Source organism: Argiope bruennichi, chromosome 7 (assembly GCF_947563725.1).
Source record: "Argiope bruennichi chromosome 7, qqArgBrue1.1, whole genome shotgun sequence".
NCBI lineage: Eukaryota > Metazoa > Arthropoda > Arachnida > Araneae > Araneidae > Argiope > Argiope bruennichi.
Genome location: NC_079157.1, coordinates 65,859,485 through 65,884,320, shown reverse-complemented (window position 1 = coordinate 65,884,320; position 24,836 = coordinate 65,859,485). Strand labels below are relative to the sequence as shown.

Here is a 24,836-nt window from a genome sequence, read left to right as displayed (position 1 = left end):
GAAATCAGTTTCTCATACTGGCAGAAAACAAGCTTGAGATGTATGCAACCAAATATTATCAAACAAACTCAGTTTTAAAAAGCATTTTCTTAATTATACAAATATATATTATTCACTTTCTACATTTTGTAACTATATTATTTTCAGTTTATTTACCAAATAACTCCAACTTAATTGCACGCTTTCGATCTCAAAACTGGTCACGAAATCCCAGATTGTTTACATCTTGTAGAAATTCTTCAATCCATACCTTCCGGTTATTGTTATTCGATATTGTTAGTTACAATATTCTTCGGATTTTAAATGAATATCCAGAGCTATTGAATTAGAAACAACAGAACTAGCAATTTCAAGGCTTCATCAAGCTACAATAATTGAAAAGGAAAAGGATTTTAAAACTTATACTTGTTTCCAACTGAAATCTTTCATAGTTCTATATCTTATGCTATATAGTATCATATATAGTATATTCCTATATTTTTTATCATACGGGATTCTGAAATAAATTTTGATTTTTGTTTGTATTAATCCTGATTAATTTTGAAAAATTAATTGTTTTGCCTCAAATTTAAATTGTATGACGTCATATATTTTATCCAATAAACAGCATATTTGTCAAATTTTTATTTTTTCACTCAGTTAAAAACGCGCTTATATTTCAAAAAAAAAAAAAGAAAAGAAAAAGAAAGATTTTTTAAAGTTGGGTTCACACGATGCCAATAGTTGCGCGCAATTGTAGTCTGTCAGCTGTTGTCCTCGTGTGAACAGTTGGGACAGCGTCGATGGGACAATGGCAAATGGTTGTCGCTTCGGGACGACAGCCATTTGCCATTGTCCCGTTGCAGTCACGTGATTTTCCTGAAGTAGGCGTGATCTTCTATTGCGTGCAATGGTTGGTCTCTTGTGAACCCACCTTAACATTTCTGTCATTAACGTAGTGCTGTATACTTGTACTTAGTAGTAACGTTACTGTCTGGATGCTAGGGAATAATATACAATCCTTTGCTCTAGATACTAAGCAAAGCCCTGACATTTAACTTTAACTTTAGTGTTACTGTATCAAACAATCAAACATTTCAGTTTATTGCTTCCAGTAAGTATTTTATATTATTCTTCCCAGTCGTTACTCTTTATTTATGTACTAAATTTTGTTTGATGTTTTAATTCACATATTCGTGTTTTAACTTTTTGCTTGGTCAAGTATATCTAAATATTACTATTGGTCATACAGAAAATAGTTCCATGTTCCTTTTGCTTACTGAATCTTACTCGATGTTCAGTTTTTAATTATTTAAGTATACGGTTATTTAATTTGCTTCCTTTATAATAATAATAAATGCATAAAGTATTATGTATTTTTAATAAAGTATTCATTTTTTTAAAATTAGTTCTAGGACAATTCTTATCTTTTTATACTACACTAATATTTTAATTTACACAATAGAAATAACAAATATTAAAGAAACATTCAAAGATCAAAATTTCTTTAACTCTCTTGTTTATGTTTTTATGTATTACTTATATATGTAGTTATAATATTATAAAATAAAATTCAAGCCAAATGGAAATTAATGATTGTGTTGTTTGAATATTAAAAATGAATGCGGAAAATTATTGTTAAAATGTTCTCACTGATGACAAATTACTTATTTAGTATTTTAGAAAGAAAGTATTTGTTTATATTCTGAGAGTAAATTCTGCTTCATCCATATTTTGTAAGACTCTTGTCATCATGCCAGGATGAAATGATTGGCAAATACTTCTTCAGTTTTTTTTTTTATAGTTATTTTCAATTTGCATGACATTATTATTTATGTTAAAAAGAAAGGTTCTTTTAATCAATAACTTTATGATAGGTTTTTTCTTTATTTTTCAAGGAGTAATCCACTTTTTCTGGATATGCATAAAATTTATGATATATTATTAAATTATTTTCATGTAAATTCTGTAATAATTTTTTGAAAACTTTTGGATCCTGTTAAACATATCCCATATTGTATAAATTTAGCTTTTGTGAATCTGGAAAATTTCTAATATCTTGTTTTGGATATATATATAAACTATTTTTATAGTCATTTTTAATTTACAATAAAAGAAAGGCAGCAAAATATTTGGCTGGCAAGTTTTGGAATATTATATTAAAATTTGTAATTTATGATATTTAGCAACCAGTTTTCATACTTAACATGATATAATGTAGAAAAGGTATTTTCATAGAAATATATATTTTGAAAAGTCCTTCAAAATTTTCAGATTTATGATTGATAGTTTCAGAATTAAACCAAAATGATTATAGAAAGCATTTATAGTTCTGTATCATCTATACAGACAATTTTAGGTATAATTTTTGTCAAGAACTCTTTATTAGTATATAAAATACTAAAATTCTTTATTGTATGCAAAGTTTTTATAGGTACAAAAGAAAGGTAATGTTGCCTATATTATAGAATATTTTATAAATTAAATATTTAAATATTGTAATAGTTTTTGAAAAATGTACAGCTTGCAATTTTGCATTATCTTCTTAATATTGAAATATTCATTTTTTTCTCTTGAATATACAATTTTTTCTGCCTACGTTCTCTTAGAGCAATGTCATGAATGTAACAGCGAAAGGAAATGCTTCTCTGTTCCAATAACAACGACAAAGCATTTACAAATTTGATACATTTCTATAAAAATATGGATTTCACTGTTTTCAGAATTGAATTTTAGCATTCTTGAGATTAATTTTCTTTTATGTGCTCATCCTGTAATATTTTTATTATCTTGGGTAGTTCTTGTATATATTTTATTGTTCAATTGATCATACTTGGTGTTTGTCTTAAAATTTGTTTGACACAATGCATTATTTTATGAAATTTTGCTTAATTTTTTAAATTCTAAACCTGCGTCATGCTATCTCATTTAATAGTAATTAAAACCTTTTTGTGTATAGATTTGTGGATGTGAAAAAAATAAATAATTCTTAATGAGTTACACCTTAATTTTTATATTTACCTATGTTTATTCTTTTTACATAGATTAGCCATTGCAAGTTTAAAATCAACAGTTGAATAAAATCGAATGCAAAGTTTATAAAAATATGCACATTTACTTACTTCTATTAATACTGAAAATGAATATGTATGTTTTGGTTCTCTGCAGGCCAAACATTTGACTTATTTTTACCGAATTTGGCACATATGTACTTCGAAGGATGAAAATGTGCACTTTGGGGCAATTTTTTTAAAAAATTAATTATAAATAAAAATTAAGCTGAATTTTGAAGTTTTCTATCATAATTTATGAAAATATAATTGCGCGAAAGTGAATTTTACTCTTACTGCTACAAAAAACTCTACTCTTACCAAACAAAAAAGTGAAATATTTGTGAAGTTCATGAGTCAATATAACAATTAATATATAACTATACAATCAGTGTCTAGAATTTTAAGATTAGATCTTATCTTAAATAAAATAAAAACTTTCTTTTTGGGAAATGGGATTTAGACGATTAATGAGATAGAAGCAATCTTCAAAACTGTCACTCTTGGAACGCTAATTATCCATGCTTCATACAAGAAGTTCATCATTAGTGGCAATTTTCTATAATTAGATTACGCATTTCTATTTTTAGAAACACATTATTGATTCCATTTTGTATAATAGTATGCTGAATGGTAACAGATATATTCATTTAATTTTGATTGGAATTATGTCTAATCTGCGGATTGAATTGGTTTGAGTAGTACATGCTCTGTAGCTCTTTATTGACGAATTCAAGAAACTGTGTCTTTAAATTACAAGTGATGAACTCGATCATATATAGGCAAATGTTATTAAAAGCAATACAACTTTGGAGAAGTATTGAAAGTGTTCATGTTGAAAATTTTTTAAGCATTTTAATCATTGCTTTATGTAACCATTTTTTTAATTAAAAAAGTTAATATAGTCTGTTAGTTTTTGATTCTGCCCTTTTAATAATCTTACGTGATATGTATATTATGCCTGAAAATTGCAGTGAAAGTTTAGATCAGAGATATGAAAAAATTGTCAATAAATTTACTATTTTAGAGAAATTTTACAGATAGAAGAATGAAACATTGAATACTTTAGAAGAATATAAAAAAAAACATTTTACTAGATTTAGATTTCTTTTTCTATATCTGTTGCATAAAAAATTAATATTTCTAATCTATTATAATCCCCTCTATAAAAGCTAAAATATTTTCATGCATTTGGGTACCATATTTGATGAAACTTTGTGATATGAAGTATATGTTTCTTTTTAATTGCAAGGAAATAAATACTTGTTCTGCTTGTTTTGGACACCCTGTGTGTTTATTTATCTATGCTTTGGCGTTCGTCAATGCACTCATTGCATTTTACTCCATAAATATGACTAATAATATTTAATGTAAATATTCACTTGCACATTATCTAAATTTTAATTGCTGGAATTTTCTTTTTTGTAGCAGTTTATATTAAACCATCTACATGTGCTATTACATCAAATATTAAATCATAGGCCTATTATCTGACAAAAAAAGCTTTTAGGTTGCCTCCCCCCCTTTTAACATTTTTAATGTCCTAAAATTAAAAAAAATTAAGCCAGTGTAAACCAAGAAATTCAATATTTCTCCTACAGCCAATTATATATTATTAGCACTAAGTAGTCTTATTTAACTATGCATATATATATGATGTGCCAAATTTAAGACAAAAAAAAATTATTGTTTGAAATCTTTAGATTAGTAATGAACTACAACTGAGTGTCTTAAATTTCTTAAGAGATTAAACATAAAACAAAGTATTTTTTATTTTGCTTTTTCATCTCTATATATAGAACATATAAATTCAGCCGAAGCCATAGGTACAGCTGGCTAATATATTCTCTTTTGGAGGTCTCAGCAAAATTTTTCTGGCGGAAATGTTTAAGAAATCTTATTTTAAGTAAAAGAAAATTTCAGTAATGCGAACTTTTATTTTTTATTTTTATTATTGTAATTAGTGTGACTCTTAATTTGTTTAATTTTAGGTCAAAACAAAATAATTTATTTTTATTTGATATAAATAAAATAAATTTGAGAAATATTTTACGAATTTTTCTTTTTGATTTCAGACTTTTTGATAGAGATGTATCAAGATATTTAATTCTGATCATTGTAACTATATCTAGCTTTTTTTAAAAATTTTATTATAGATATAGGAACCACCAATAAGATATTTTGCCTTAGGATATTTTCACTTGAATATATCACACTGAATGATCTGTAAATAATTATTAGATGTGCAAATAGAAACTCTCTCTCTCTCTCTCTCTCTCTCTTTTTTTTTTTTTTTTTTTTTTTTGTGTCAAATTCAGCTTTATTGAAAAGTTATAAAGAATAATAGTCGAAATACTCACCTTTACTATCTGGTCTTTTGTCATTTATTGTGGAGATGATGAATGCCTTCGCGATAGAAATTTGGTGGTTTCGAAGCAAAATAATCATTGAGCTATTTTTGCACATCCTTAACTTTCGCGAACATCTTGGTTTTCAAATATGACATTGATCTGAATAGGTGGCAGTCAGAAGGAGTCAAGTCTGGAGAATATGTTGCTTTCCTAGTCTAAGGAGAGGATGAGTTCCTGGGTTCATTTTGCTGTATGTGAACGAGCGTTTGTCATGCAATAATACCATTTTCAGCTTCCCTTGGTTCGTATATGAGCTTTTTTCCTGCTGAACATCACATAATGTGATCAATTGGAGCCTGTAACATTCAGCTGTAACAGTAGTTTCAGAAGTTCGAAGCAGATGATTCCTTTCCAGTTTCACCAGACACACAGTAACACTTTTTTGGCGTGATTATTCGTTTTTGCTACTGTTTCTGATTACTGGCGGATCAACCCATGCTTTTTTATGTTTAATATTATCGTATAAAATCCACTTTTCATCTCCCGTAATGATTTTGTACAATAAAAATTCTTTCTTTTATATTGAGAAAGTAAATTCGTGCTGATACCAACTCTCTTCTTTGTTTTCTTCCGTCAATTTATGAGGAATTCATTTTCCTTTCTTCTGTTATCTTTCCCATTGCATGCAACCGAAATGATATTGCTTGGTGAATAACTTCGGTTTGACATGGATTTTCAGCCACTAAAACTTGAAGTTCTTTGTCTTTTTTACTGGACTTGAATCGTTTTTAAGACTAAAATTTTCATCTCAAAATTTCGCAAACCGTTTGTTGTTGTTAAATGGTTCAATAATGTTCATTCAAAGACGAATTAATTAATTTTATATCTTGAGCCTCATATTTTTCTTTCGTTTGAAAACAGAATAGAAAGCAATGGTGTAAATGTTACTTATTAGTATCCATCTCTTATAAAATTGATACACATGGAATGGCAGCTTGTAAATAATTGAAGCTAATACATAATAGTGACTAAGCTACATATCTAAAATAGACGCAAAGGCCTTTGATCTTTCGCTTGAAATTGAAACGTAATGGTTAGTGATATATGACGTGTTTAAAGTTAAAAGTAGTACAGCAGTTATAACTGAAAAGGAATTAATAGATACTTTAAATTGTATCATTGCAATATATGAGTATAAAAGAGGAGTGAGAAATAGAAACTCTTAAATTAGGCCTGTTCATTTTAAAATCTTTGAAATCTTCATTTCTAAAATCTTAATATCTATTAGTCATTTTGTTATTCTTCACTTTTTGTCATTTTATCGGATACAGGGAGCGGGGGGGGGGCAGAACGGTTGTGTGTGTGTGGTCGTCATCTGTTTCTATTACTACGGAGATAATAGGTTAGAATTTTCCGCAAGGCATTAAAGTATATTTTTTAACGCAACCAACTTTAGAGCCGAGTTTCTACTTGCACATTTATTATGTTGTAGTGTCTCCAGATCCCCTACCTTTTTAAAAGTGGCTCTGTTGTTAAATAACTATACTCTTCCAATTTGTGAAATTATTCTCCCTTCTGTTTATCGATCATGAAAATCTTTATTATTCTTTTGATTTCAATATCATTTTAGTACGGATTTCATATTTTCAGGTGTGCACTCGCCATGTCAAAACGTCGTTGTCAACCATGTGAAAAACTTCCTGATCTGAATTGAACGAGTTTGGATTCAATGTGATTGTGCTCTACTATTGTGCCGAATCTTCGATCGCATCATATCGCCGTGCTGCCGATGGTTGACTTTTATGCTTATGAGTTCCAACAAGTTCTGTTTTGAGAACAGTTTAGAATAATCGAGTTCATATAGGATTCTTTTACATAGCTTGAAGATAAGAATTTAATTGTTTTATTTGTTCGAGATTTAGAGACATTTTGACTATTTTGCGCCAATTAAGGAGCTTAGAGCATACAATTACGGCCTGCAAATCAAAACATATCGAATTTATTTGCTGTTAAAGAATTCTCAAAAGTTTTCAAGAGTTTATATTCAGGAAACTTTACTGAAGTGGAATGAAAAAGTATTCTTATCAAGATATTAGTCTTATTGAATAGCAGGTATATAGTTCAGAAAAACTACTAACATGAGAGCTTTTATATATTTTATTGCTCATTTTTATTAGAAGAAAAAAAAAGAGTTAATTATTTATATGATAGTACTATATGAATCTAATAATTAGGAGTCGTGCTTAGCATGCTGTATATCTTTTCACATAACAAATGGTATATATGCTTTTAAGAAGTTGAAGAATTAAGATATGACTAGTATGAACCTACAAATGAATGCATTAACTGAGAAGCAAATGTAGGAATCTTAGAGGATGACAGCAATTAACATTGTATATTCATAAATATATTTGAATTCAAACGCACTACTGTGTAAAAAAAGTTCTTGAATATTTATGTATATAAATGCAATTTTTATTATATTCTGGATTCCACCACATAAAGGACTTCAACCTTCACCTGTGCTGACAATTCTGGAGATGTTAGAACATTTTTATTCCTTTTTTCACTTACTTTCCTCTTGATAAGAAAGACGTGGCAATTAGAAATTAAGAATATTTTTTTTTTTTTTAGCATTGAAATACTGTTTCTGTGCAAGCTTTTGTGTGGAACACAGGAAAGCCACAGTTTGTTTCGCATACAGTTCTATTTTAGGATTATTGTACTTGACAGTTTACTGATACATTAGACAACATGACTGATGTGGAAGTCGCGCAGGACTTAACCATGGACAACAGACCTGGGAAAGACCAGAGTGACCAATCAGACCAAAGTGATTTAAGTCATTCTGAAGAAAATAACAATGAGTGCAAATCATCTGAAACAACTGATGAACTCGCTTCATTAAAGAATACCTATGTTTGTAATGTATGCAACGAAGGATTTTCTCAGAAAAGTGTTTTGATAATTCATTTATTTTCTCATGCGAAAGAGATACCTTGTGTGTGTGAAAAATGCGGGAAAGAGTTTAGTCATATGAGCGATTTAGTGAAACACATGCGTATTCATAGGAGAGAAAAATCTCATGTGTGTGAGATTTGCAGTAAAACATTTTCCTTAAAAAGAAATTTAATAATCCATTTACGCACGCATTCGAAAGAAAAACCTTGTGTGTGTGAGGAATGCGGGAAAGCGTTTAGTGATAGAAGCAATTTAGGGAGACACTTGCGAATTCATACGCAAGAAAAACCCCATGTTTGCGAGGTATGCAACAAAGCTTTTGGTCAAAAGAGCCATTTAAAACGGCATGCTCTTTCACATACGGGAGAGAAATCTAACGTGTGCGAGATATGTGGTAAAAGTTTTGTCAAGAAAGCTTTTTTCAGAAAGCACATGCTTACTCATCCAGATGGGAAGGGTTTCGTTTGTGACGAATGCAACAAAGAATTCACATCAAAAAAGTATTTAAACGCTCACTTGCTTATCCATGCAAAAGAGAAGCAGTTTGGTTGCGATGTGTGTGGAAAAGCATTTATTACAAGAGATTACTTAAGGAAACATTCTCTGACTCATTTAAACCAGAAACAGTACCCATGTGAGATATGTCACACGTCATTTTCTAAAGAAAGCAATTTAAAAGTGCATTTAAGAAGCCATTCAACTGTGAAATCTGAGGTATAAGAGAAATTTGTTAGATATTCTATTATGAAAACGAGTCATTTCTTTTCTTATACTAATGAGACGCCTTTTAAATGTAGTTTTGGTGATAAATCTATAATATTAAGGGTCCTGATAAAAAAACGATGAGGATTCCATTTTTTTTAAATTTTGCATTAAACAAAAAATCAGTTTACAGTCATCTAGACTTGTTGCCAACAATATTAACACCATTCGTTTGTTTTTATAATTTTAATTGCGTATTAAGGCAATACAGCACATCATGATGTCTCAAAAATTTATTTTAAAAAATGTATATAATACTATTTTGAGTGGATAAAAATATTTTAACAATATTTTGATGTATCAGAAATATATAAAAAAAATCCAATTTAATTCTCTGGCTCTACTATTTCATCAGTAAAAATTGTTTTATTTTATGAAGTTTAAGATTCAACAGTTTGGAATAGAGTATTCTTGCTTTAGGTTTAACCAGAATTTTTTTTTTAATTTTTATAGTTACTTTTATTTCACCAATGAAATTGTTATGGGTCTGTCAGTGTTGCCCTTATTTTTTTTCTCCACTTTATGGGGCTTGCCACACCATTAAAGCCTTAAAAAAAGCACCACGATGAAAAATCTTGCTAGGAGTTAGCCGTGAACATCATCTTTTAAAAAGGAACCTTATGATTTTCTCTCAGCTGACTTCCAATTGCCTTTTTCAAATCAAGGCTATTTTGAGTAGACAGCATTGAGCATATTATATCCATTGAGCTGACAAAAGACTGAAGCCTCAAAATCAGGAGGTGGAGAGAGAGGATTGGACCCTCATCGTTTTTCTTCCGAATCCTTCATACAAAACAAAAATTAAATAAATAAAAGTACTGCTTCAAAACGACGAATAACAACATTACGAAATTCATCGGATACTATTCTGAAGTCTGTTTTTGAAAGTCAAATAAAAACAATTATTTTTCCAGATATTTAATTACGTAAGAAGAAGAGTTGTGATAAATCTTAAATAAGCATAATTATTTAAGACGTAAGTTAACTCAAAATGGTGAAGAAAATATTTGTATATATGGGTAAGCGCAGAAATACATTAATGGAAATAAAGGTCATTCAGATCGCGGCATTTAAAACCAGGATTATAAAAAACGAGTTTTAATCTAGCAAAGGCTGAGCCGGCTTGTAAAGCAAGTTTCTATGGACAAATTACATTGAATAACATATGGACTATATTCAGATGTTATTTTTTTCTTCATATGCCGTTATAGTTTTATTAATTTTACAAAAATATTTATCGTCTTATAACATGATTCAAAGTATGAATCAAACAAAATTATACCCTTTGTATCATTTAATCTGAATAAATTATTTACAAACAGCACTTTTGTACTGCTTATTTTTAGTATAATTTAGGAATTAAAAAATATTTCTCATAATAGTAGGGAAAAAAACTTTATTAAAAATTATTTTTTTTATATGAATTCCAAAAACTTTAAAGGAAATTCAAACTTTTGGCTGATAATGTTTATGCTTCAGATATTTGTCCTAGTATTTTTTTAAATTAATTATAACAGTTATGTTTAAAATATTTATTACAAAGAGAAAAAATGTATGCAAATTCAATTAATATCACTAAAAAGGCAATATTTTGAATTTTAATGTGGTAGAAAAATACGCATAAAAAATATGCTCCGAACTGTTTGAAAAGAAAGCAAAAAAAAACAATGCTTTTTAAATCTAAAAATCCAATTAAACTTATTGAGTGCCTACAACCCAAAAAGTAACTAGAACCAATTTCGATAGTTTTGCTTATAGAATTAGCGATACAGAATGATTTATTCTGTATAGAATTTTGAATGATTGTAATATTACACATATCGAAATTTATAGATAGCGCCCTATCCCATAAATATTACTATAATAAAATAATTTTTATAGATGATGTCAAAACAATTGTGAGACGTTGGATCTGAAATGTGATACGTGCTTACATCGGTAATATTTGAGCATTCATTGCTTTTTCAATCAATGCACACCTACAATAGCTTCTAACCAGTCCATTAGGATTGCAGCAGCCCCTTGAAATTGTTTTTAAAAATTACATTTTCGTTTTTGATCAAATGTACTGACTTTTCTATTCGGCGAGTTCCACACTCTTTGGTTCTTATTTTACTCTGAGTATGATTATCAACAAAGATGGGAAAAAAGTAGCAAAAACGTAAAAATAAGGCAGGAAATGAAACGCTGGCGAGCCTGTTCAGTGTGCAGCCTGTCCAAGTATTCAAATTGCCTACAACTTAACAATTTATCTGAAGACCAACCCTTCTTCCTGAAGCTAGCTTTTACTCCCCTTCGAATTTAGAAGTATAAGAGCTGCAGGAAGACCGGATTCAAATTGAAGCATTGTCAACTGCCCCCCCCCCCATTTTCGAAGATCGCCGTAGTTCTCTCGATATATGTCTTTATTTTGGCTACACATCAGCCAAAATTATGCTAAACTTTTGAATTTTTTTTTTTACGAGAGACATGATTTATACATGGGGACGAAATTGGATAGTGTTCCTTCAAACCAAAGACACGAGCTAAGCAACAGAAATTTTCCCTTTAGTGATTTTACCGAGAGATTTTCTGATTGATATTTCTTTGAAATGTGTCAATTTAGAGAAAGAGAATCTAGGTCATCTTTGAAAGAAAGCTGTAGGCATTAAAAGATTTGTATCCCTTCGCTTGAACTTGAGGGGCTGCAATGGTAAGTAATATTTTAGAGCGTGTGTTATAAGTAAATAAAGAAGTGGGATTTGGATCAGGAAATAAAAGAATGAAGTAATATGGGTTAATTTAAGATAAAAATTGGGAAATGAAAAAAGATTTTAATTAAGATAAAAAAAAAACTAATATATATATATATATATATTCTCCCATTTGCTATTTATGAGTGCAATTTCGATTTTTATGGCCTCAGCAAAAATACATTTATCTACAGAATAGTCACATTTTTTTTATTAGTTATTATATGTAAAAAGTAACAAATATTGCAGATAATTTACTACTTATTTGATGTATTTTAGAACAGCATTATCAAGGTCACTGTGTTAAAGAAGCTATAATTTGTTTATGTATTAAATTATCACTTACACATTCACTTAATTCTTCACTAACAGCAAAATATATGCTAGTTATTTCATATTTGAAATTAACTTGTAGGCCAGTTAAGACAAAAGTAGGTTAATAATTATTAATTGCTGCCTTTTGATAAATAGTTTTTTTCCCCCGACATTGCTTATTTTGGAACTGATGAGCCACCATTCCTTTCAATTTAACAATGTTAAATATATATATATTTATATATATATATATATATATATATATATATATATATATATATATTTATATATATATATATATATATATATATATATATATATATATATATATATATATATATATATATATATATATATATATATATATATATTAAAAAAAGTTTTTAGTTAGTAGATTACTAAAAATGGCCGATTTTGATTGATATTATGTACTAAATAAATCTTCAAAGTAGCAGGTATCTAATTTGTTTTGAATTTAAATTCCAAATAAATATATCAAAAATGAATATAAATTATCATTGTTTCTTTTTTCTTTATGGGCTCATATTCAACTCGTATTAGCTTGAGGTATTAGGATATTTTCCTCGAGTACTATTTATTTTAGTAGAAATAATGAAATTTCTAGAAGTTTAATACAGGAATAATAACTTTCACATAAATCTACTAGGCACACATCAATAGTGAATGGCATAATACATGTCCATACATCTTGGAATAGAATCTATGACAGAAATTTATGAAATTAAACAATTCATTTTTGTTATTGTTTTATTAAACAGAATATCAATTACTAATATTAAAAAAACTTAAGTTCCTTTAAAATATAATAAAGTTTCATTCATATGTATATACCTAGATAGATTTTGTATTAGAACCACATACTTTATCTATCTATGAATACAATATTTTTTTTTTAAAAAAATGACCTGAATAAATAAATAAAGTATATAGATATAGTATAGTATAGATAAAGTATAAGACATATCGAATTCCAAAAATGTGCCCATTGGATTTGGGTGACATTTTTTTTTTTTTTTTTTTTGATGATCACAATACTTCTTATTATGTAGTTTGTAAATGAAAAAGTTATAAGTGGAAAATTTTTAAGAACGCATTGTCTGGTGAATAAAAGAATAACAAAATAAAACATCAAAAACTGTTATAAATAAATTTGTTTATTTATAGTTATTTTCTTTCTGGCTATTGAGAACAAAACTGCTTTAACAGCAAATGCATTGATGAGCTACTGAAAAAAAAAATTGTAATATGCTGTAGAAGAATAGTTTTCTTCAAAAAAAAAAAAAAAAATGCATATAATAGCAACATTTATAATTCATTTCATTTAATGGAAAAAAAAATCAGAACCAGTTAATAAAAAGCTAGTAAAAAAATCAAAGATGGAAACAAAACATAAATAAATATTTAGTTGCTATAATTATTATAATACATTTCATAACCAAATGTCATGAGGCTGCACAATGAAACATTTGAAAATAAGATTAGAAAATCAAACACTCCGTAAATAACATGCTTTAAAAGCATGTTAGAGATGCCTTTAAGCTAATAAATCAATGTAAATAATTGTTAAAAGTAAATATTTACACATTTCAACCATTTTATGTCAATGTTTTTCATAAGTAGGAACTAAAAAATATAAATTGCAGTGGAAGATGAACAAAATTCCCGAATCCACAGGCAATATTCAATAAACTTTCCACTTGCAATTTTATTTAAAATATGTTAATTATATATATATACATTAAATTCTCTAAATCATGTACTGAAAATGAAAATGTATAAAAAAAGGAAAAGAACTTCTGCAAAGAGAATTATAAATAATGTAACAACTTATTTATACATGAATGCTCAGAAAAGTTAAATAAGTTATTAAGATGTAGTTTTTCTAATTTGCTTGGCAGTGTACAGAAATTATTTCAGTATCAAAGTACTTCAAGATGAAAATTTTATTTTGTACTGAATTAAATTATGTGCATGATATATCAGGGAAAAGCACTTTTTCGCAATATATTAGCTCTTAGCATTTGTGTTTTGAAATACGAGTCAGTTTACGAAATTCTGTTATGTGCAAATTCTATTAGATTCTTGTTAATTATTTTATGAATAAATAAATAAAAAAAACTTTCAGAATACAGTAAATCAAAATGAGAGTAAGGGGAAAAAAGCACAGAAAGTTAACAAAAAAAGCATAGCATTGCATGAAAAGCATACATAATAATTAAAATGCAATGCTTAAAAACACTATTTCACAATAGTACTAATGCATATGTTACTGCATAATTTCTAATATAACGATATTACCTAGTCACTTAAAAACTCTCACAAAGTAGAGTTTTGAACAGGTAATTATCGAAATATTTATTAGAAATTATATTTTAATACAATATATGCATAGATAAACAGAAACTTTCATGAGCTTTTCATTAAAAAAAGTGAAGCAATGAAAAAGGGTTGGTGAGATGGGATACATTCTTTCTGAGTTAAACAGATCAACAAATTTTTTATATGATGCAACGTAAAATAGAATTCGTCAATGCCAATTAGAAAATGATAATTAAAAAAAAAAGCTAAGAACTAGATATATTTGCTAAATAAAAACATTATTGAATACCTTTTAAAATTAGAATCTAACTTTATAGTTTATAATAGTTTCAATAAATAGCATAAGCATTTACTGAATAAATGATAATTAACACATTAATAAACTAAATTTTAAAATATCAAACACATTCCAATTTTTATTTGGCATTCACTACAAAAACAGTAAATATTTTAATTGTGGTGTTATTCAGTAAATCTGAGGTTTAAAAAATTATGAAGCAGCATCAGAGTATTACTTGCAATAAATAACTTGCCCCGAAGCCAAAAAATGACCAAATTTTTAGGCAAGGAAACTGTAGTTATCTTATATAAAAACTATACAATAGCTACAAAAGTACTAATATACAGTTCCATGAAAATGTTTTTTAATAGAAAATATCTATTTAAATTTGTAAGTTAGAAGTAACATACAAATTAATTTTTCAAATATGTTAGCATATATATGCATATGCAATAACAGCAAATCGATTCCAGATAGCAATTCTGCTAAAGAATCTAATATAGAAACATTTCCATGGAAGTGTAAAATGTTCCGTGTAAATTGCTTTTCTTTTCTTCAATGGCAGTGGTTTTCTCTTTTTTTTTAATATGGAACCTGTTCCTGTATTCAAACAATTTTTTAATGACAGGATCACAAATCAGTACCAAAAAATAAATTATATCAAATTTTCCAAAACTATATAAAGTCCCCACCAAGTTTTTAATAAAAAAAAAAATTATTGATAAATGGACTGAAATTTTGTTCTTTTACTTTCAACACCACATTACTTTGAGCAAAATTGGGAATAATTTAAATCACAAAAACAGTAGGCTTGCCACACAGAAGCATTTTAAATGTGTACAAAGAAACTTTGTATATAAAAAAAAGACTCCAATTATCTTCTACACATTCATTTTAACAGCACATGATATTTTATGTTATCTATTCTATTCTGTAATGGTCCCACTAGGATCATTAAGAAGCAAGCCTACAGTAATCAAATTATTGGAGTTACAAATACTATCAACAACAGAACAAAGAATTTCAGATAAGAAAATACACACTCCAAAAAGTAAAAATTGTTAAGCATAGGATAATTTTTAAAATCAATGAATAATTAAGAGGGAAAAAAATCACTGGACAGTTAAAAACAAAAAATAGCTTTGACTAGAATGAAGCAACAATAAATATTCGTAAAAAAAAAATGCAATAGCAGCAACCAGAAGAATATGATGTAATAATAGGAGAAAATAATGTAGTGATAATGGTTAAATCCAAAATAATTAAATATAAAAAAATCTAGATGTATATAAAATACTGTTAGTATATAAACACAATTACATTAGAAATAGAATCAAGAGGAAAACAATGTTAAGTACTTAGAAGACAATTAAAAGAAACAATCAAAAACTGTTTATAAATGTAGATCTATATCATTGAAATTTGACTGGTAAAATCATATTATGATAGAAAAAAAATGTTAATTTCACATTTAAAACAGAAGGGTGCATACAGTGAGATGTTTCTTTTTTAATCGATACAAATGTGAGTGCTTAAGATTAAATGAAAATAAATCAGCAAAGTCTGAAAATTATTTTTATAAACTAGACATTGAATTAATCATAGAGGAAACAAACCTGTGAGGAAAAATTTAACCTTTAGGAAACAAATATAATTTTATTTATATGCATATTTCTTTTCCCTAACTTCATTCAGAAATTTAAAATCACAAAAAAAGTAAAACAAAAATCCTACAGTTCTTAACAAACATTTAATTTCCAAATAAAATTTTGAATAGGAATAAATTTTATGTGTATGCCTAGCTTGCTAATATGTATAAAACAAATAAAATATGTCATTTAATTCTGATCTTATTCAATGTCTCAGTTCTAAAGATAATTTTCATGGAAGCATTATTATTGTTTTCCTTTAAATTCACAAGCAACAGGAAGATGTGATTCACATACTTTTTTAAAAAAATCTAAATTCTATTCTGGATACAAATTAATAGATTTTATATCAAGGCATTTATATAGTAAAAATTACAATTTAAAATTTTCAGCAAACAGTAAAATTTAGCACACAGCAGAAAGCAACAGCTACAATTGCTTGGAATTAAGATAAAATATCAGCACAATTTAATCTATAAATTGCATAATGTTCTTAAAACTTTAAAAACTCAAACTGCTCCATTAAAAAACATTAGAATATAATAATGTGACTTTTCCCCCCTCCAAAAGGATGAGGAAGAGATGATAGAATAAATTGTGCTTTTTTAAAAAAAAATCATCAACAACGGTTTAAAAAACTGATTTTCATAGGAGAAAGTATGATTATCTCCATAACAATGTCCAGCATTTAAGAAATTAAATAAAAAAATTCAGTTTTAGATATAAAGAATCTTAATTTGTATAGAAGTCATGGAACAAACTTTGAAAAATACAACCTACAATCAATTAAAATGCATATAAAACTTTCTCAAGAAGCTTGTCTTATGAAAAAATTAATATCTAAGTGAAAGTTCAACAAATACAAATGTAAACTCAGCAACAATGCACATAAATATGAAATATTGTATCTATAAAAAAGCGCTATTGAAGCGTAGCACGCAGACTCAATGAAAGTATGCACACTTGAAATAAACATCATCCTTCTCACTTGTTAATGCAATCTAAAAAATATCTGAAAAGAATTAAATAAAAAGTATTAGAATATTGAAAGGTATAAAATTTATATTTGTACTAAGTAAAACAATCAGGAATGAAACCTTTTTACTATATATCAGTAGATCCTTTTTCTTGCTTTTCTTTTTTGTGCTTTTTCTTGGACTTCAAAAATGATGGAGCTTTAATTCCACCCTTCTTCTTCTTCTCTTTCTCCTTTTCTTTTTCTTTTCTTGATGAACTTTCACTTAAATCTTTTGTGGGAGAGCCCTAAAATTAAAATATGTATTTAAAAATTTCACTATTTCACAAAATTAAGTATTTCTATTAAAAAACATTTATATAAGTACAACAAAATATTGTAGGAAATTGTTTTGTGTTCAATAATTAAATTTATACATATATATTACATTATTAAGTCACCAACAGAAATTAAAAATGACAAAAATATGAACATAAACTTCTCTTAGTCATTCTTTAACAGCTTAATTTTTTTTTTCTTTCTATAATTGTTTCAATTTTCATATTTCCTAAAAGTCTTAAAACTTTTTATAACTTTAGATTATTTCTATAAAAAACGGTGCACTTGTTCACTTATATCAAATACAGCCCAATATCATCATTAGTTAGAAAGAAAAATTACTCAATACTGATGGCCATATTTTAGTATTAAAATAGATCTAGTGACCAACATTTTAAATTACAAAGTCAAATATTTTTTCAAAAATCAAAAGTTACCCATAAGAAAAACAATTCCTAAATTGAATGACTTTTAAAGTAACACTTTTAATTTTAACCATTTAAAATTTTTTGAAAGTTTGCAACATCTTAGGAAATTTTTAATTGTGACTTTTATTTGAAAAATTTTTTATGCAAAGAAATTTATTAACATTAAAAAAATTCAATTTTGATTACTAGATTATTTTAAAATTAGACACATCATTTTAGCAATATTAATTCTTTTTTAATTGAATTTTTGCTACGAAGATTAAGAGCAAAAAAAATGACAATGGGACATAAAATGATAAATAAAAATATTACTTGATTTATATTTTAACAGTAAGTAGTTCCTACCTCTTTACTACTTTGTGATGCTATTGAAACATCTCCACTTTCTAATGAACGCATTTTCTGTCCATTAACTACTTGTGCAGCTGAAATGGAAAAGTTAACAAATAAATACTAAAAAACACTCAAGCAGAAATAATATTTCTGTTCATCAGTATTCTGAAATCAGAATTAGTGTGCGTAATAATATTATTAGTTCTGATCAAAATAAGAAATTTTGAGGTTAATTAAACAGTTTTTTAACTTTTTTCATTTCTGTTATAGAAGGGTGATTAACTTCTCCAAATCTAAGGTTTTTTTTTTTTTTTTTTTTTTTTTTTAATTGAAAATTTCTATGAACATGAAATTTGACAAAAGTTACAAGTACTTGTCTTTTAAAAATAGATGAAGTCTTACATAGATACTAATAAATCAACAGTTTGAGCAAAATGCAATGAACTATAATTCAAACAGAATAAAAGTAATCATAAAGGCAGAAACTATGCCGAATGCTTACAATTATAAGAAACCTTGCTTTAAAACTTGAAAAATGACATACAAAATTCCAAATGGGGATTTTTGCATTTTAATTTATCAATATTAATACCAACAATCCTCTACCTCCAGAAATATTTTTAAGAAAATTTATTTTTTTATTTGAATTTATTTATTTATTTTTTGGAAATTTATTTAATTACCCCAGTTGATTATTTCAAAATTTCCCAATCTACTTGTAGATATTTCTCTATATAGCATTATCCTTATAATGCGTGAGCATCGTACAAATTTTCAGAATCAAGGATAATATTTATAATGCAAGGCTATTGGTCAGTCTCTCCAATGTGAGCCCATGCTAGTAACAAAGGAAATGAACAAGCTGACCATTTTATAAAGTAAACTACTATTAATGGAGAGGAATTGAATATCCTGGCTCTTCACTCATGTATTAAACACAAAATGAAACTTTATATAATTCTAGAATGGCAAAAATATTGGGGATCTTTTGATTTCAACTCAGTCAGATAGAAAATTCATTAACAAGATGGAAAACAAGCTGCTTGCCTTTAATACTTGATTTACTTCCAGAATAACAATAGTCTGTTTCATGCCCATTTCAGTTGCTCCTGTGGGAAACCAAGCAACTTGTTTCCTTATGTGTTTGATGCATGTACATTAAGAATTAAAAAAGTATCGATAACAGGAAAGTGTGATTCTGGAATTTAATATATCAAAAAAAAAAAAAAAAAAAAAAAAAATTGAAGCGTTTAAAATCTGTAAGATAATTTACAATACCTTAAGATGCTACATTAGAAAGATTTTAATGCATTTGTATAATTTTATCAATTTATTTCTTGTGTTATAATTTTAGACTCACTTATTTAGGAGATCAATCATTTTTATATATTTAACATTGTCATATTATGTGATTTTCTATTTTATAAGTGAATTACATTTTATACAAAATTGTAACACATTATATTGCTGCTGTATATTTTTTATTATATATTACTGTGTAAATAAACACTTCTCATGTTGGTGAAATAAGCCATATAGCCATCTTTACTCTCCATTGGTTTGGATTGAGATATAGTGTCTTGCTCTATTTATATTTTAATTATTGCCCACTTTGGGTGAGTTACTGTAATTGCTCCCCACCATTCCATATTAGGTCTTAAACCCTTATTTGAGTAGGCTGGATTGGTATGGTTTATAAATATAAATAGTGTGTGGGCAATCTTTGATTCCAGCATCACCTTTTGACCAACTTAAAAGGATAACTACCAGCTGCTTCATTATGATGCATATTAATAGTGTCTATCTTTCATGGGAACCTTTCTAACCTGTCTATCTTTCATGGAAAATGGAACTACAGAGATCATCATCAATTACAATATGGTATATTCTATATATGCATCTTATTTTATAGCAAAAGTACAACTGATTTTTGAATTATCTCTAGATAAAAAAGGTATAAATTAATCCAAATCTTAGTTAAATATATGCAACTAGCTGATGTATCTTGGGATATAAGTACTTTCAAGTTTAAGTACCCATAGCATTTAATAAACTTGCTTTACTATAGTATCTTTCGTTTTTATTTGTTCTTCCCCATATGGTTGGCCCCTCAACCAATAGCTATATTTTTTCTTCTTTTTCTCATCATATTATAAACTATTTATTTCGAACTTTGTGACAACATATTCCCTTCCCCCTTATTATTAAATAGACAATACTAGTTCCATCATAACATGATTTTTATTGCTATAATGCCATCTTTTTGACATTTTTACAGCTCAAAAGGAGAGGGCACAAAATTGAGGGTATGAGACCCAACCAAGAATGTTTGACATTATAACTTTATTAATTTCAGCTGCTCTCTTTAATTATCGATATAAATACAGCTCCCTTGAGTTATAACAAATTATTTTTTTATAGTTAAAATTATATATTTTAACACTTTAAAATTAAATTATAATTTAAGAATCGTATGAATGAACATAAATTATTTTTAAAAAAGTAATCTATAATTTTTGCATAAAGAGAAAGTTATTGCTTATTTGTATTATTTTTCTATACAAAAATTAGTATCATATTAATTGAAACCATCTTAATTGTAAATTTAATTTAGGTAATACTGAAAATTAAAAAAAAAAGCATTTATAATTATTTTTCATCTAAAAATTAAATTATAATCCAAGAATTGGGAGAATAAATATTTTTTTTTTTTATAAAAAATGAAAAATATTTTAATTAAACCTTTCTGTAAAATGTTAAATTAATTTTAAATAAATTTTAAAAAAATAAAAATGGAAAAAAATAATAATAAATAAAAACGATTTTAGCCCAGAACTGAATTGGTCTCCTGAATACTATGCCAGCGCTTAATTTACTATCCTATTTGGGTCTCGGCAATGGCGACACTTTTTTTTGGTATATAAGTTATGCTCAAAATTTGAGGGCCAATTTCGAGAAATTGGCTGGCTATTGTGCTTTAATATTTTCATGAATTAACATTCTAAATGTATACTACCATTATGCTGAATCCCATCCCAAACTCAATTTTCAACTTCATGCCCTCCCCTTGTCAGTTAAGAAATGATACAATCTTTTTCATAAATCAGTCATTGATGATTATTAAAAATATTGTTATTCAATATTCAGCATGCAAAAATAAAATAATTTAAAATAAAAATAAGTCACAGAAAAAAAATGTGCGTACATTTTTCCAGCATATACTTACACTTCTTGGGTTTTCTTTCAGAAAATGTGCGTTTGAAGAAATTTGGCTTCTTTTCAATAGATTCAACTGAGTCTAAAACACATGCAATTTTATCATACAATTCATGCTCTCATGCATAAAAACAATAGCAAAAAGTGTATGTGGTCTCAATAACATATTGCAGCAGTTACAAAAGATTTACAAAATAGAAAAATATTTCAAAGTGTTGAGTTGATTTAACTCCATTCATAGTATAAAAATAAATTAAAAGAAAAAAAAAAAAGAAAAGAAAACATGCAGTGCAAATAAAATATGTAGAAAATGAAAATTTTGCATAAAATGATTATAAAAAAAAGGAAGAAATGAAAAAGCATGCATACTGGGTAAAGTTCTACCTTGCTCAGCTAATGCCCGTTGAACAGCAACATTATCAGAATCTTTACCTAAAAATAAGCAAAAAATAATAATGTTAACAATAGTCAATCTTAAATATAAAAATACACATAATATAGATATATCATTTTTTTAAATATTTTTTTTTTATTTAAGGAGTACATAACAATGTCTTTATTCTTTATGATATTATGGAGAGAGTTGTTTTCATCCATTATGAAGATTTCATTGTAAGAGCTACAAACCAAAGAGACATAGTCCAAAGAGGAAGATAGAAATCAGGAGAGTCAAGAATCCAAGACAGAGTTCACTCAATTAAGATGTACCGACGTAAGATGCAGCTCAAATCCTAAAGGAATTATCCAAGATTCTAGAATATTTCGGGGTTTTCCTTTTTGTTGACAATGGCACAACATCCATTAAAGCTATCTTCAAAATTATTATTATTATTTTTTTTACCAAGAAACTAACTGCAAAGAGAGGTATTATTATAAATTCATAACAATACACTGATATGGCTTAACACTGTTTGGTAAACTTTAAGAAAGTATGCAATATTTTGTTTGCTTCTTCCCACTTAACTTTCTTACTTAATGTGGGCAATTATCTTTCTCTTTTTGTAATACACATTTTATTGTAATGTCATTATCAAGATTGCTATTGTCATGGGATGCAGAATTCTCAACACAAATGCATGCACTTCCTTTACAATAATTCATTATTACATAAATATTTTTATCCCACATCTAAATTTTGTATTTAAATTTATATTTACAAAATTGCTGTTATTCTGATAGTACAGATTAAATGGACGCTGATTACAATGGATTTTACTGTAATATGCAATCAAATGATATGCTTACTTTTGGCTGGGGATGAGGGCGGAGATTTAGAAGTGGGCGGTTGTGGTGGTTCAGGCTTTGATGGTTCAGCAACAGGTTCCATCAAAAGTGGTTTAATATCATCAGGAACATCTTCTTCAACTATATTGTGAAAGTATTTGAAAGGTTATTTTCGATATATTCTAAACTATACTGATTAAGGAACTAAAGCATTATAAAGAAAGAATGAAAATGTTTTAAATTAAACCCAAAACAAGTGTATCAAACAAAAGATCATATATCCATAAATTTTATGTAAACATACTGGATAAATCAACTGATTTAAAAATATTTTATGAATGTTATTGATAGGAAACAAATATTTCATTTTCCAAAAAGTTTAAGTAGAAAAGAAATATTACAATACAGATAAACATATTATGATATTTCTGCAATTATAATATTTATATTTGTAAATATATAAAAATAATCATATTTTTATGAGCTGATAGGATTTAATCATTCATGAGTTTCCAAAATTTAAAACTAAAATTTATAAATAACCATCAAGTAAAAAGTTATTTCTAACAATTGATAAAAGTCAATCTGTAGAAATTCATTTAAATGAAAAATACAAAAAGAACATTATTAAACTTAATTTTTTTTGTTATGGAATTTAATTAATTTGAATGCTTTTAATTCAAATTTGGTAATAATTCATATTTTTTTGGTTTATTCAAAAATAAAATTTTTTTAAAAGTATTTATTTTTGAGTTGTTTTTCTTAGATAAATTCATACTTTGCTGGGCAATTTTAAAGTAAATATTTATTCAGTTAGAAAACAAAATCACAAACAAAGATATCAAAAGAAACAATCAAAATTTTTAAAAAGAATCTGTCTAATACAAAATAATGCAAATATCCCAAACTTAAAAAAAATAGTACCATATCACTAATTATTATTGGATTATTTTCAATTAGCATGAATTTTTAAAGGGCTGATATTGATCAAATTCACAAAAAATACACAAGAGTTTTTATATTTTTTCTTGAGAACAAGATGCTAAACATGAAGTGAAACATGAAACATTGAGGTGATTGAATTCTCGTATTTTAGAAATCATAAATTGAAATTAATTCAGTGTGGAATGCTATGAATCAATATTATATGAAATTCATTATGTTTCAAATATTCTACACATCTTTCAGCAGAATGCAAATAACAACAAATTCCAAAAAGTTTCAACTGATTAAATAGCAAAGAAAAATAAATAATTAGGAATTTAACTCACTTAATTCTCCTCGCTGTTTCCGTTCTACAAGTTTTCTATATTCCTCTAGTTCTTGCTCTGATATATTGTCAAATGGATTCTTTGAATATGCACTCTTATATACCATAGCATTATGTTGAAATTCTCGTTGTATTATACCTTTCGAAGCAGCGCCAACAAGCACAACTTGGTCTCCAGAAGCATTAACAGCATCCTACACAAATGTAAAAATATACTTTCTATTTAATTTAAATGTAAAACACACTTTAAAAAGATTTTAATTATTTGAATCAGTGGGCTAAGAAGAGCAAAAGGTAAATAAAAATGTTATTAATATAGTTATCAAATAAATAAATTTGTAAAAAAAAACTATAAATTATATATTAGGACTACAATGAGTATTTGCAATGAATTATTAAAATCTTTATTAAATAAATTAATGATTCCTTTAATTAGTAATTCCATTTGACAAGTCCTGTAAAATAATTTTTGGTATTATATTAGTTTGAAGTTTATTTATTTCCTACAATCTATCATAAAAATAAAATACTTTTATTTTTAAGCAAGGAAATCACTAACTTATTAATATGGTTCATCTTTCAATAATTTCATATTTATTGCGTGCATGTGGTAATTTTTAATTAATCTTTCTCAAAATAATTCAGCTTCATT

General features: G+C 26.9%; 2 protein-coding genes across 7 annotated transcripts in view; one reads left to right on the top strand and one right to left on the bottom strand.

Annotated features, from left to right (window-relative positions):
* The first annotated feature begins 939 nt into the window (after positions 1-939).
* Positions 940-10,420, top strand: LOC129976287 (gastrula zinc finger protein XlCGF62.1-like). Its single transcript, XM_056089776.1, has 2 exons — positions 940-1,093; positions 7,031-10,420. The coding sequence occupies exon 2, from the start codon at positions 8,135-8,137 to the stop codon at positions 9,059-9,061; it is 927 nt and encodes a 308-aa protein (XP_055945751.1). The 5' UTR covers positions 940-1,093; positions 7,031-8,134; the 3' UTR covers positions 9,062-10,420.
* Positions 10,421-13,309: 2,889 nt separating this feature from the next.
* The window catches only part of LOC129976327 (protein hu-li tai shao-like), a 63,375-nt gene continuing 51,848 nt past the window's right edge, over positions 13,310-24,836 (bottom strand). For 2 of the 6 annotated variants that reach the window (XM_056089835.1, XM_056089834.1), the window contains exons 12-18: positions 24,186-24,378; positions 22,936-23,055; positions 22,060-22,122; positions 21,701-21,772; positions 18,487-18,566; positions 17,517-17,682; positions 13,310-17,431 (exon numbers count right to left, since the gene is read on the bottom strand). In XM_056089835.1, coding sequence (XP_055945810.1) covers positions 17,524-17,682; positions 18,487-18,566; positions 21,701-21,772; positions 22,060-22,122; positions 22,936-23,055; positions 24,186-24,378 — 687 coding nt within the window. In that variant the 3' untranslated portion in view covers positions 13,310-17,431; positions 17,517-17,523. The remainder of the gene's footprint in view (positions 17,432-17,516; positions 17,683-18,486; positions 18,567-21,700; positions 21,773-22,059; positions 22,123-22,935; positions 23,056-24,185; positions 24,379-24,836) is intronic. The other 4 variants (XM_056089837.1, XM_056089836.1, XM_056089838.1 and 1 more) reach the window with 4 other exon arrangements.

What these genes read in the sequence shown, in the direction of transcription:
- LOC129976287 (XM_056089776.1), top strand. Translation starts at nt 8,135, where the DNA reads ATGACTGATGTGGAAGTCGCGCAGGACTTAACCATGGACAACAGACCT.